At 41.7% G+C, this 12,445-nt stretch overlaps 1 protein-coding gene across 2 annotated transcripts in view; it reads right to left on the minus strand.

Annotated features, from left to right (window-relative positions):
• Window positions 1-12,445, minus strand: part of colec12 (collectin sub-family member 12) — a 70,706-nt gene that overhangs the window by 13,376 nt on the left and 44,885 nt on the right. Inside the window, exons 5-16 of one of the 2 annotated variants that reach the window (XM_056293012.1) lie at window positions 10,860-11,903; window positions 9,244-9,804; window positions 8,196-8,335; window positions 7,992-8,101; window positions 7,304-7,382; window positions 4,638-4,716; window positions 3,626-3,710; window positions 3,342-3,417; window positions 2,965-3,060; window positions 1,971-2,117; window positions 1,504-1,594; window positions 556-751 (exon numbers count right to left, since the gene is read on the minus strand). In XM_056293012.1, the coding sequence (XP_056148987.1) occupies window positions 556-751; window positions 1,504-1,594; window positions 1,971-2,117; window positions 2,965-3,060; window positions 3,342-3,417; window positions 3,626-3,710; window positions 4,638-4,716; window positions 7,304-7,382; window positions 7,992-8,101; window positions 8,196-8,335; window positions 9,244-9,804; window positions 10,860-11,903 (2,704 nt within the window). Of the gene's footprint in view, window positions 1-555; window positions 752-1,503; window positions 1,595-1,970; window positions 2,118-2,964; window positions 3,061-3,341; window positions 3,418-3,625; window positions 3,711-4,637; window positions 4,717-5,234; window positions 6,371-7,239; window positions 7,383-7,991; window positions 8,102-8,195; window positions 8,336-9,243; window positions 9,805-10,859; window positions 11,904-12,445 lie in introns of those variants that run through there. The other variant, XM_056293011.1, reaches the window with a different exon arrangement.

The raw sequence follows: 12,445 nt of genomic DNA on the forward strand, positions 1-12,445 counted from the left end.
GAGAACGCGCTGTCTCGTGGAGCGAGATGAATGATTCATAATTGATGTATTATTTGACAGCCTAATTTTTATACAGATAAGGTAATATTCATACTGATTTAAATAAACAATTTGATAGTATTTTTAGTAAGCTAACTGCAGCTTACATAACTTGCATACGACTTTATCTCAAGGTTCCACAATTTTTCAGTTTTCTGACCAAAATCCAAAGTATTTCCAAATGGGGCTTTTTAGACTGTTCAGAGTGAAATATCACTCTCTCTCTCTGTGACTGAGTTGGGTTGTGAACTCTCTGCTATCTTTACTACACGGTTGTTGTTGAATGTATTTTGACTTTTTTTTGTGCATCCTCAATGATGCAGTGTTAGTAAGAAGAAAAAAAAAGAAATGAAAGAAAGAAAGAAACGAAAGAAAAAAACTTAAGTCCCAGCAAGTGTACATATTTGTATATAGCAACAGATTCCAACTATGGTCCAACTTTGTATTTGTTTCGGGTATACTACCATCTTGAATGCTTATGTGTGAATGGTTGTTTCTTGGTGGGTTAAAGTTCACCTGTCATCTAGGATGGTGATGATCTCTCCTGACTTGAAGGTGAGCTCATTGTCCTCGGCAGCCTCAAAGTCATAGATGGCGCGGACCTTCCTGCCATCGGCTTTATGTGAGGAAAGCAGGCTGGAGGCGCTGGGATAGAGGCTCGACAGAGAGGACTGGGGCTGCTGACGCTGCTCTTTCAATGACAATTCGATGGCTGTAAATAGACATACATGGGTGCATAAAATAGTTTGCTACTTACATTTCCTTTAACCACACCTTGGGAGTCTTGGAACTAGACTTGTACCAATTTTACACCACCATTGGTGTAAAATGAACTGCTGCATCTCTTATCTACTGTTGATTATAAGTATTACCGTCTTTCACCACTAGAGGGGAGGTGGTTGGCCCTCCTTATTGCACATTGCAAATCCTCCACCACTACGTTACATTAAGACTCTGTGTTTGGAAACACCTCAACTTGTGTTGATGTTTTAATTTGAGATCAGCAAGCATCATCATATGTCTGGACAGTGACACTAACATTTTTACACCATCACTGATTAGTGATCAGCTCATAAGCACGTTTGCATATTTTTTCCACCTTCCCTCAGTGCCCAAGGTAATTGCAGGAGCAGCAACGTACTCTTATTTTTTTCGTAACAAAGCACTAGTACTGACAATGTTGATATCGCAATGCTGATATCAAATTCTGCTAGGAAAACTGCCCAATGAGCTAAGCACACATGGTAATGTTAAAAAATTTTGAGTCAGGACTGAATTTAGTGGATATAAATAATTAAAAATGGTATATGTGCCTGTATGAATGTTTTTTGAGTTGAGAGTGATGGACTATTTTAAAATGTTTCTCCACTGCAGGCCTTTTATAATACAATTCTAGCATCTCTCCCTGATTAAGTCCAAAATATCACCAAATATAGTCAAATACTCATCTGGAACGTCCCTTACCTTTGGCCAAGTCTTCCTCTTCCTTTTTGTTTGTTGAGGTGGAGGGATCCTTCGCAACCAATGCAGGGCTTGCTTTCGCTTGCTCTGCAGCCTATAAACAACGACAATCCCACCACTTAGGGCAATTCAACAAAACGCTACTGAGAAGTGAACACAAAAAGAGGCTCACTCTGGTTCCCCTTTGCTTACGTAAAACAAGACAAGCCAATGCAGAACTAAAAATCATCTAGTGTTGTTGCCCCTTACAAACTCAGGGAACCTTAATGAATTCCTCGTACGTCTATTGTAGAGTACTGTTTCTAAATTTTTGCAAAAGCTCTTATTCTTCTTACTTTCAGAATGCTGTGTTATGTTGTTTTTTTGTTTTTTTTTTTAAATGTGAGCATCCCACCAAGTCAGTTTCCTTGTATTTGCATTTTCACTCAGCAAACAATTAACCTCGACTCGATGCCACCCGGTGCACCAACCTGGGAGCCCACAGCGGGGAAGGTGACACCCTGTTCCCGCAGGTTTTTGATCATGGCTGAGATGAGGCTCAGTTGGGGATCATTGCGGAAGTCTTCAGCCCACTCCACCATCAGCGCCTTGAGCTTCTCACACACTTTGGGGTGACCCTAAGAACCAACACGTAAACACACATCATAAACAAACCAAAACAAACTACGGGAATGCAGAAAAGGATGCAACATAACCTTGTTTCATGAGGTCAAAAACTATTAAATTGACTTAAAGCTGCATTAAGCAATTTCTGACTGCTAGATGGCAGACAGTAGTGCTACAGAGATTCCTAAACATGCATTCAAAGCTAAGCCGCTTCTTACACCCTCCCTCCCTGTTTGTCTCTATGGTGGCTGAACCATGGGTCATGCACTCACAACCCATTTTTTCGGTTTGATAGTGCTCACAAAAGACTCAGAAGTAACACTGATGTTGCTCTATTTATTCTGGATGTGAAAGTACACAATTGTTCACCAACATATTAGTCGAAGAGCTTGCTAAATCCTTACATATTTCTAAGTTATCGCTCTTGATTCCTCCACTCTGTGCCAGAACTCTGGGGTGAAGTTGACCGGGAACGCTGGTCTCAGATCAGATTCATAATATATTCTACTATAATAATTTATACTAAATATTTGACCCTAACCTTATCCTAACCTCAGCTACAAGAAAATCATGCCTAATCTCAGCCCAGCCCTTACCTTCACCTAGACCACTAGAACATTGCCTAAGCTTAACCGAAAATCAGAAAAAAAGAAAAGAAAAAAAAAAGAAAAACGAAACAAATGCAGACTGTAAAAAACATGTAGAAAACTACTGCAATCGGCAGTAATAGCAATCCTTTCACATTACCGGGAGTCATTAGATTCACTGATAACATCAAATATATTGTTTAAGGCAGCTTTAACTTAAAGAATATTAAACTACAATGGATAATGGATGAGTAGATTGTACAATACAAACCTTGTTTAATACATTGCTGACTTCACTGGCAAACTCTCTGGAGCAAACCTCTAAGTGGAATATTTTGCCACAGTTTGAAACACAAGCACCAAGTAACTGTGGGAGAAAAAAGGAGTGTGTAGGGGTGTTACTCCAGTTCTACTTAACCGATGTTGATCATTAGCTACACTTTACAGCATGATATACCACAGTACCAAGTTGTTTACAGCACTAAGACCTACTTAAAGGGAAAAATAAGTTGACTACTGGGGTGCACAGCGGTTCCAACTAGTCAACCAACCCCAACTCACTCACTCTCTCTCTCTCCACACACACACACACACACACACACACACACACACACACACACACTATTATAACAGAGCTGTTCTGCTTACAGTAAGTGCCTGCATGGCCACATGGGGGTCCTTGTGGTTCACTCTTCTCATAATAGATCGAAGACATTCTTTGGGCCTGGAACAAATTAATAAAAAGATTAAAGTTCTATAGACTGCTAGATCAACTCATTGGACCAATGAGCTCAAACTCTAGTCCTGGGATAAGCTATGCAATTGTAAGTTTCTTGAAGTGACCTTCAAATAATCCCTGATAACTGCCAAAACAATGATTCAGTGTTGGCTTCAGAGAATATAATGCGCAGTGTGAAGTCGGTTGAACTAACCCAGTGCGAGACTGCCCTATCTTATCACAGATGTCCAGAATGAGGCCCCAGTCCTCAGCTGTGTTCATCTCACTGGTTGCTTTCTCTGCAGGGAAGAAAACAAATAACTGGAAATACTGGAAAAGTTTATGATATGCTGTTAAAGTACAAACTTGGTCTGCTTGACATGTAATGGTTTGTCAACATATTGTAGATAACTTTGCCTTGCTCCCAGCATGCCAGTGCACACCAAACAGGCATGCACACACAAGGAGATGGATACACTGGTTTAAGTGATAAGCGATAATGTAGTGGTAAACCACTTTAAAGAACGCGGCAGAAGCATGATATGGTTTCACACATTACCGCATCCACTTTCACTTCCATCATTCGTGCAATATGGGAGACTTATCAAATGGCACAGACGAGAGAGATGCATTCCTGTCAAGCTGCAATAGTCAGCAAAACGGATATCAGATATACTCGGTAACATTTGGACTGACGGGTTGTTGACGAGGCATACGTATGAGAAATTATATTTATCTTTGTCCTTAAGAATGTTATGCATAATGTCAACTTATCTGACAAACAGGTGTGGCTGAGCCTACTAACTATACGACACAGTTGATCAGCGTTTCTGACACAACATACATAAGTTAACACACAGAGGTGTCATCTCATCTTTCAGTCTAAGCAACAGAACTAGAAAGCTGTGAAACAGCTACTGGTACACGGCTGGGCTTAACCTGTAAGCTAGTAAACCTAGCCATTTGTGCACACTGGTTAGCTTTGCAAAACAAATACCGCTAGACGGGTCCGTAAACGACACTAGCAACAAACAAGACGAGGACAGCAAACATGCATGACACTTGGCGCGGTCTATCCGGGAGACGTTAATAACTCTACAGGTTGAACGTGTGGGGGATCGAAGCATTTGGAAAACCCAAAACAAAGCTGACATTTCGCAGCTAGTTCAACTGGCCCCGGCTAACGTTAGCCGTTAGCTAGGTAGCTAGTCATTATCTCCACTCACCAACATCTTGGTCAAATGGGTTGGTCGTGAAGAGGGGCATCGCTGATGTGTTGACGGCAACAGATTCCGCCTTCTTCTTCTTTTTTTTAAATGTTTTCTTCTTTCTCCCTTCGTGGTTTATTTCATAAATTAAAAGACATAGTAACGTTAACTTGATAAATATCAAACGTTGCTAAGATAGCAGATTCTACACAGTCACTCCTTTGCCGGACGACGACAAGCTAAGCATTGTGGGTAAGTAGAGCGAGGCGATCGCGTCAAGATTGGTGCGCTGCCACGAACGATCATTTCAAACGCTTAAAACATGTTAAATCCATTTCAGTCCCGGTATCCCCTACGTAAGCTGAACAGCCTAATCAAGAGCCAAATTGTCCTTGCCGTAAAAAAAAAAAAGCATGTCATCATCAGGTGATGGAAATCACATGACGCTGTCTCATCACTCCCGAGTAACTCTTTGATGGCTCAACCTCAAAAAAGTTGCGAATGAGAAAAGACGCGTTGGCCTGATTATCTGACCCTTTCACTACGACATGCTTCTGCTGCACTTACAGTGACACTTCAGCTGCAAAAGAATGAACAGACTTCACACACCAATTATGTCCCATTTTATTGGTGATACATGACGTGTTCTGAATCTGTGGAAACCTTGAAATTTGTTGTGGAGGTTCGAGAAAGTAAACTAGACTACAATCCAATACTCTGTGCAGTGAGCTAGATAGTATCGTTTTGTGTAGATCTGTCACTCGTAAAGTCAGTAATAACAATTTATTAAAACTATGGGAAATACAAAACGGTAACATCCTCACGTATTGTATTTGGCTTTATGGACAAGTCACCTTAGGGTGGCTACATCTCAAAAACTACATATTGTTAAGTGTGGCTAATATGACCTTAACATTGGCAGTCTAAAGTCTGAGAAGAAATGTCCTTCCCCCATAAAACAGCAACAGAATCTCTAAAACAGCGGCATTGCTCACTTAAAATATCTATTCTTAGAGGAAATTCCTTCGTGTACAATTTTGACATTTGAATTTCATCTGAAATTACAATAACTCTGCCTTCATTGCATTGCTTTAGAGTTGCATTAACTTGTTGAAAATGAGGGGGAGTTTTCTTTAAAAAAAATTTTTTTAATCATTTGACATTTTCTAAAGGGCGTGTTTCTGTACATATTGCTGAGTATGTGGACTACATCTTACATGATATAAAAATAATGCTGCTTTACTGACAACATATTTCTCTCACAGATTTTGAAATAATCCAAAAACACTCCAAAATAGAGAAGAACATGAGAAAATAGTCAAGAGGTACAACATAATCCATTTAAGATATGACATTCTATCATCACAACTAATGCTGTATCTAATCATTATTTACACAAACAATTATACAACAGTGGCTGCACAAATGAATCATTCAGTATAGCCATATGAAATGATTACATTCTTATGTTTCCTTCAGTACAAATATTGAATTGTAACAGTGGGTTGGGTTTGTGCATTTCCTGTCTTTGCACTGCTGAAGCAAAGTGTCTTTTGAGACAGTGATACAGGATCAGTCCTCATCTCTGTTTGTCAGACCAGCCTGGGAGGTGCTCTACCAAGACCAAGACTAGTCTAGTAGTCTAAAGCATCTTCCCAAGTCCTTCATTATCCTAAGTGTTCTTCCTCTTCAGCTTTTCCAAGAGATGGGTCACGTTTTCATACGCTGATGCTATAAAACAGGTGCTTTCACTAAGAAAAGAAAGAAAAAGAAATATACACATTAACTGATGTGATGCTTGCTTACAGGCTATTATAAACTTTATTTTCCAATTTTCAAGTTTTTTTGGAACAGGTATACAAAGCACACGAACAACAACAACAACAACAACAAAAATAAACATGCAGGAATCCCCCCTCCCCCCCAAGGCTAAAAAAAAAAGACTACGCAGGGATTTCTTATTCCAATTCCACATAATAACCATATTTTTGAAGACAATATAAAGTTGTACACATATATTTATAAGTATTTTCGTTACAACCAGGTAAATAAAAAGTACATTCAATAAAAGGGAAACCCTTCAATAAAGTCTATGAAAGGACTCCAGGTCAAAGTAAAGTTTTTGCGGGTTTTACATATTTTATATCGGAGCTTTTCTAAAGGTAGAAAGGACAGCACCTCCCTCAACCACTGCAAAAATGATGGCGCTTTATTTGACTTCCAGTTAAATAGGATAAGTCTGCATGCTAGTAATGAGGCAAATGCATTTGCCTGCAAAGTTGTGACCTTACAGTTAGGGGGTGGTATGCCAAAGACGGCTGCGTGAAAATCGGGGTTTATGGTCTGTTTACAGATATGTGAGAATACATTAAATATCTGTCCCCAATAACTGTTGAGGGAGGGGCATGCCCAGAACATGTGTCCCACCGAGGCTGGACTATGACTGCACCTCGGACAGCTAGGGTCATTACAGGCTATTATGATAATAGGAATAGCTAGTACATAGTTCAGTTATCACTTACGAGAAAGTGCAATATTGTGAAAATAATAATGCAGGAATATATTTAATAGGAGTTTTAAAATCTCAAGAAAGCACAATCTGCTCTTAGTGGGTACTCACAGATAGAGGTACGCTCGCAGATATAGCCGATGCGGTCAGTGCAGAAGAAGTCGTTCCAGTTGGCCTCATGAATTAAGCCAGCGCAGTCCTCTCCCTCCTCGTGGCCATGGGCCCAGTTATCAGGCTGGCCAGGCTTCCACTTCCTGTAACAGTCACCACATGAACAATGTAAACAGTGTACAATGTAACCGTAGTTTAGGCTTCCCTTGAGGCATCTGTCAAACACATTCACACAAGCTCATTCATTTACATCGAATACAGCAAATAAAAAGATTAGAAATAGACTGACTGGGTGATTTGAAATGTGACTGACTGATCTGAAAATTCTTTTTGATCAACTGAGTTATAAAAAAGAAAGAGGGCCACTTTATTTTGTCATTGTACAGTTGTTTGGTTACAATGAAACTTGTTCTTTAACCCATCCTATTGTATAGGAACGGTGGGCAGCTGCAGCACCCAGGGACCAACTCCAGTTCTTCTTTCCATTGCCTTGCTCAGGGGCACAGGAGTATTAGCCCTAACATGCATGTCTTTTTGATGGTGGGGGGAAACCGCAGCAACCGGAGGAAACCCATGCAGACATGAGGAGAACATGCAAACTCCACACAGAAAGGACCTGGGACAGCCTGGGGTTCGAACCCAGGACCTTCTTACTGTAAGGCAACAGTGTTAAACACTGGACCACCGTGCCACCCGTGCCCATAGTGGTGATTTGTCCTTCAGTTTATGTTTTGTTCAACTGATAAACTCACGTGTAAGTGGGTATGGTCCCATCCACCCACTTCCAGACATTTTCCTCCTCAATGTCGGTCAGGCCCATCCAGAAGTAGCCCTTTCCTGCGATCTGCCTTTTCACCCATTGCTGAAAAGAGATAAAAGTCTATGTGAACCAGCTTTCTAATGATATAGAAACTATTTTCAAATAGTACCTGTGTTATTAGATCTAACTTGACTACCTGTTCCTCGTTGTTGTTGATAATAAGCATAGAGGATGTCATATTGGCACAAAACGCTTTGGTCTCCTCAAAATTAAGTTTCTTATTATCTGAAAAATAGTAGCAGCTGTCTCCAAACTCTCTCCACTGGGGTTGGCATCCTGAAATAAACAACACAAACAACAAACAACATATATGATTTCAACATATATGCCAAATCAATAAGACATTTTCTCTTGTTAAATCTGACACCACATGCTACATTTTCTATTATGCTATTTTCAGTCACCAAACTCTCCACTGAAGTGCGCAGCCTCAAATAAATAATTACAATGGAGTTATGGTATAATGACTGAGTTACACTCAGTGTTGGGAGGGTTACTTTTAAAATGTATTCTGCTACAGATTACAGAATACACGTTATGAAATGTAATTTGTAACGTATTCTGTTAGATTACTCAGTGTGAGTAACGTATTCTAAATACTTTGGATTCATGTAATATTCTCTTACATTTTGTGTAACAGTATATGTAGCATTCACACAATACTACTTACTTGAGTAGACTATTCTGTTTCTGCTATTATATCAACTGGCTGAATGCATTTGAGTCACCTTAAACAAAGGCTACAAGAGTATGTAAACACAAAAGATCTATGATTTTTTAAATCTGGTAAAAAAAAAGAAAAAGAAAGAAGAGAACTTTTCCATGTCCTTTTCTTTATTTCCATAGCTGTTAGAATGAAAAACCTTAGACAAAGATGAAACTATAGCATACTGTTTTACTGAATTTACTGTTGAACTAACATTTAGGTATCACTTTCACTGCATTTTGTGTCACAATCCTCTTAAAATAAGAATGGTACTAAAGAGAAAAAAAATTAAGCAATCCATTAATTTCAAGAATGTAACTGTATTCTGAATACCATAAATTTAAATTGTAACTGTATTTGAATACAGTTACTCATATTTTGTATTCTAAATACATAACGCCGTTACATGTATTCCAATACCCCCCAGCACCGGTTACAGTATATGCATATCATGCCAATATGTCATTATTTTACTTACTTGACACGGGGGTGGTTGGAACAGGTGGCTGGAGTTGATGAGACACAGATGCCTGTGGCTCTTGGGGGGGCTTGGGAACTGGAGGTGATTTGGGTTGTTGTGGGATTAAAGGAGTTAAAGGTGGTAGAGGGGGTGGAGCAGGCAGTGCGGGGAGCCCTGGCAGCCCAGGGGGACCAGGGGGACCAATGGGTCCAATAGGCCCACGGGGTCCCTCTAACCCTGGAGTACCTGCTGGCCCTCTTGGGCCTTGGGGCCCTTGCACTCCCTGAGGCCCTGGCTGTCCATTCCTGCCAATGAGCCCCGTGGTACCAGGCTCACCCTTTTCCCCAGGGGGTCCAGGCCGACCCCCAGATCCTCTGGATCCTTTGGATCCAGGACTGCCACGAGCCCCAGCTGCACCCTTAGGGCCAGGCACCCCTGGGGGTCCTGCTGCGCCCTTCTCTCCTTTAGATCCCTGTGTTCCTGGCACCCCTTTGTCCCCTCTGTCACCCTTCTGCCCCGACTGACCTACTGGACCCTGGGATCCTCTGTCACCTCTGGTGCCCCGTGGACCTGGGGGGCCTGAGATAAGATCACAGGAGGTAGGTTGTCAAAATTATATCTCCCCAACATTAACTGTACTGAAACATTAAGTCATTGAGACGAAATAATTAGACCCATATGCGTGTCTGTTTTCATTGTACTAGAAGTGTGACGATTCACTGATTCAAACCAATGCACCGGGCTTAATGTTTAAAATCGAGTTCATACAGCTGGTATCAGGCAAAAGTTGGGAAGAAACTGCGGGAAAAAATTATGCAGGCTTTAGTGTATCAGTAATACCCGATATGACACATATCTTTTATTTTTAGCAAATCATTTCTTTCATTTTTTTAAGCATCTTTGCATCTATATTTTTCATCTCAGAACTGTACCAAGAAATGGCTGAACTGAATCGTATGTGTATCGAGATGATCACTGTTTTGCGTATCAATATGTAAATTGATCCGTCTCAGAGGGTGAGATGCACATTACCTGCATTGCACAGTGTGGGTTTGATATGTTACGTGACATTTTCTGTGTTGTCTGTATTACTGCAAATATTTCATTGGGGAAAACCTCTTATAAATGAAGTGTACTTTTAACCTGCTGCAAGGGGTTTGGGATTTTGGGACTTTGGCAAACCCCCTGTGGACAAAATGAGTAGGGTGATGCTACAAATTCCCCCGCTGGTAGCTCAAACATTTGTTTTGAAGGGAAGAGTGGGAGACGTAGTGGTGTTTTGGAAAAACAGTCGTTTGCGAGATATACAGCGATGAGGTAATGTGAGGTAATTGCGGCCGTGTGTCCTATCTGTGTGCCGTAAATCATTTCGACAGATTTCTCAGAGAATCCAACCTGATGGCAAGCATGTGGATTATATGGCTAACCCATATAGAAAAATCAAATCTTGTCACTGATGGTTCGTCTGCTTAGAGAAATTAAAATTAGATTAAGACTGGCAAATAATCAGTGAAAAACCCTTCATAGTTGCTTTAATGAAATAAAGTACTTCTTATTCTGGAACATTACCATATATCAGCGATGTGCAACATATCGAGACTGCTTAAGAATAACTCTCCCCTTTCCATTCTTACCCTGCAGGATAGTGAAGTTGGTGATGAGCTGTGAGTGCTTGCTGTCCACTAGTTTCATCTCCTCCATGACCATGGACAGGCTGCTGACTTCTCTGTCCAGCCTGGCCGTCAGCTCATCCTGCTGGGCCCGCAGCTCATTGCTATCAGTCTTGGCCTCAGCAACGCTCCCGTTCAGCATCAGCAGCAGATCCGAATGGCGAGTCACCGTCTCCGTGCAGGATCGTATGCCATTCAGATCAGAGCTGATAGCGCCTAGGAGCTGTGAGGCAAAGCTTACGTTTCCCGTCACACGGTCCATGTCCCCCTCATGTCTGTCTAAGCGCGCTTCCATCTCATCAAACTTGGTCGAGGTGCTGTTATCGTAGTCTCGCTGGCGATCCATCAGCTCACGCAAGCTCTGATCGTGTCCCTCTGTGATGGTTGAGGTGTTCTGGATCTGGTTGGCCAGTGTACTGAGCTGGGTGCTCATGTCATCCAGGGAGTCACCGTTTGCCCGGGCCAGAGCTGAGTTGTTAGCTGCCAGGATGTGGAGGTTCTGCACCTTCTCCTTTAGCCAGTCAGCGTCGGCCCGGGTCTGCCTGGCTGTCTGCTGTAGACCCTGGTAGTCATTCTTCAGCTTCTGCACAGCCTGGCCTGCTTCCTCCACTGTCTTCTGGAGGGTGCTGAGCAAGTTGCGCTGCTGAGCCTGTGTGATGTTCAGGGCATTGATGCTAACCTGGGTTTGGCTCTGCTCTCGGGCTTGGCCTTGGAGCTCTGACTGGAGCCACGCAGTGTCTGTCTGAAGGTCGTCAATCATACTGCTATATGAGGCCAGGGACCTGTTGACCCCTCGCAGAGAAGCGGCATTGCCATCTAAAACACTCTGCAGTGAGACATGGCGACTTTGCATGTCCTCTCCAGTCACCTGAAGTTCATCAAGTATGGCACGGTTGCTAGTTGCCCTTCGGGCAACGTCATTCAGCTGGCTCTGTAGTGTTTGAAGGTCTGACTTAAAAGTCTGGATCTCACTGGAAGCATTATCCGACTTCTCCCCTGTCTGATCATCTTGAGGGATAAAGTGCACGCACGCACACACACACACACACACACACACACACACACACACACACACACACACACACACACACACACACACACACACACACACACACACACAAAATAGATATACTATCCATATTAAAATGAAAGAAACAGGAAAAATATGGTAAAGATACAGTTAAGAAGATGGATTATGACTTACGCTACTGATTCATGCAAATGATTGAAAATAGAGCTCATATAAGTAAGACGGCTGTCTCCGAAATTCAGTTTCTAAGTAGAATTCCCCCATTAACGACGATTTTGTGAATGCTGCCATTGAAACTTTTTTAACCACTAAGAGTAATCCCCTGGATCATTTGCATAAATGCTCCAATGCCACATGGGCTTAGCACATGAATGTACCATGACGAGTAAGACTTGAAGCAATGGAATTGGATCACAGGCCATTACACTATTTTACTCCATTGAAGGACACTTGTTGGTCTGATTTGTACTCGCTGCCTTCTGGGTCACGTTCCACTATATTGTCTGCACAAGTTAATTTT

Source organism: Lampris incognitus, chromosome 14 (assembly GCF_029633865.1).
Source record: "Lampris incognitus isolate fLamInc1 chromosome 14, fLamInc1.hap2, whole genome shotgun sequence".
Taxonomy (NCBI): Eukaryota; Metazoa; Chordata; class Actinopteri; order Lampriformes; family Lampridae; genus Lampris; species Lampris incognitus.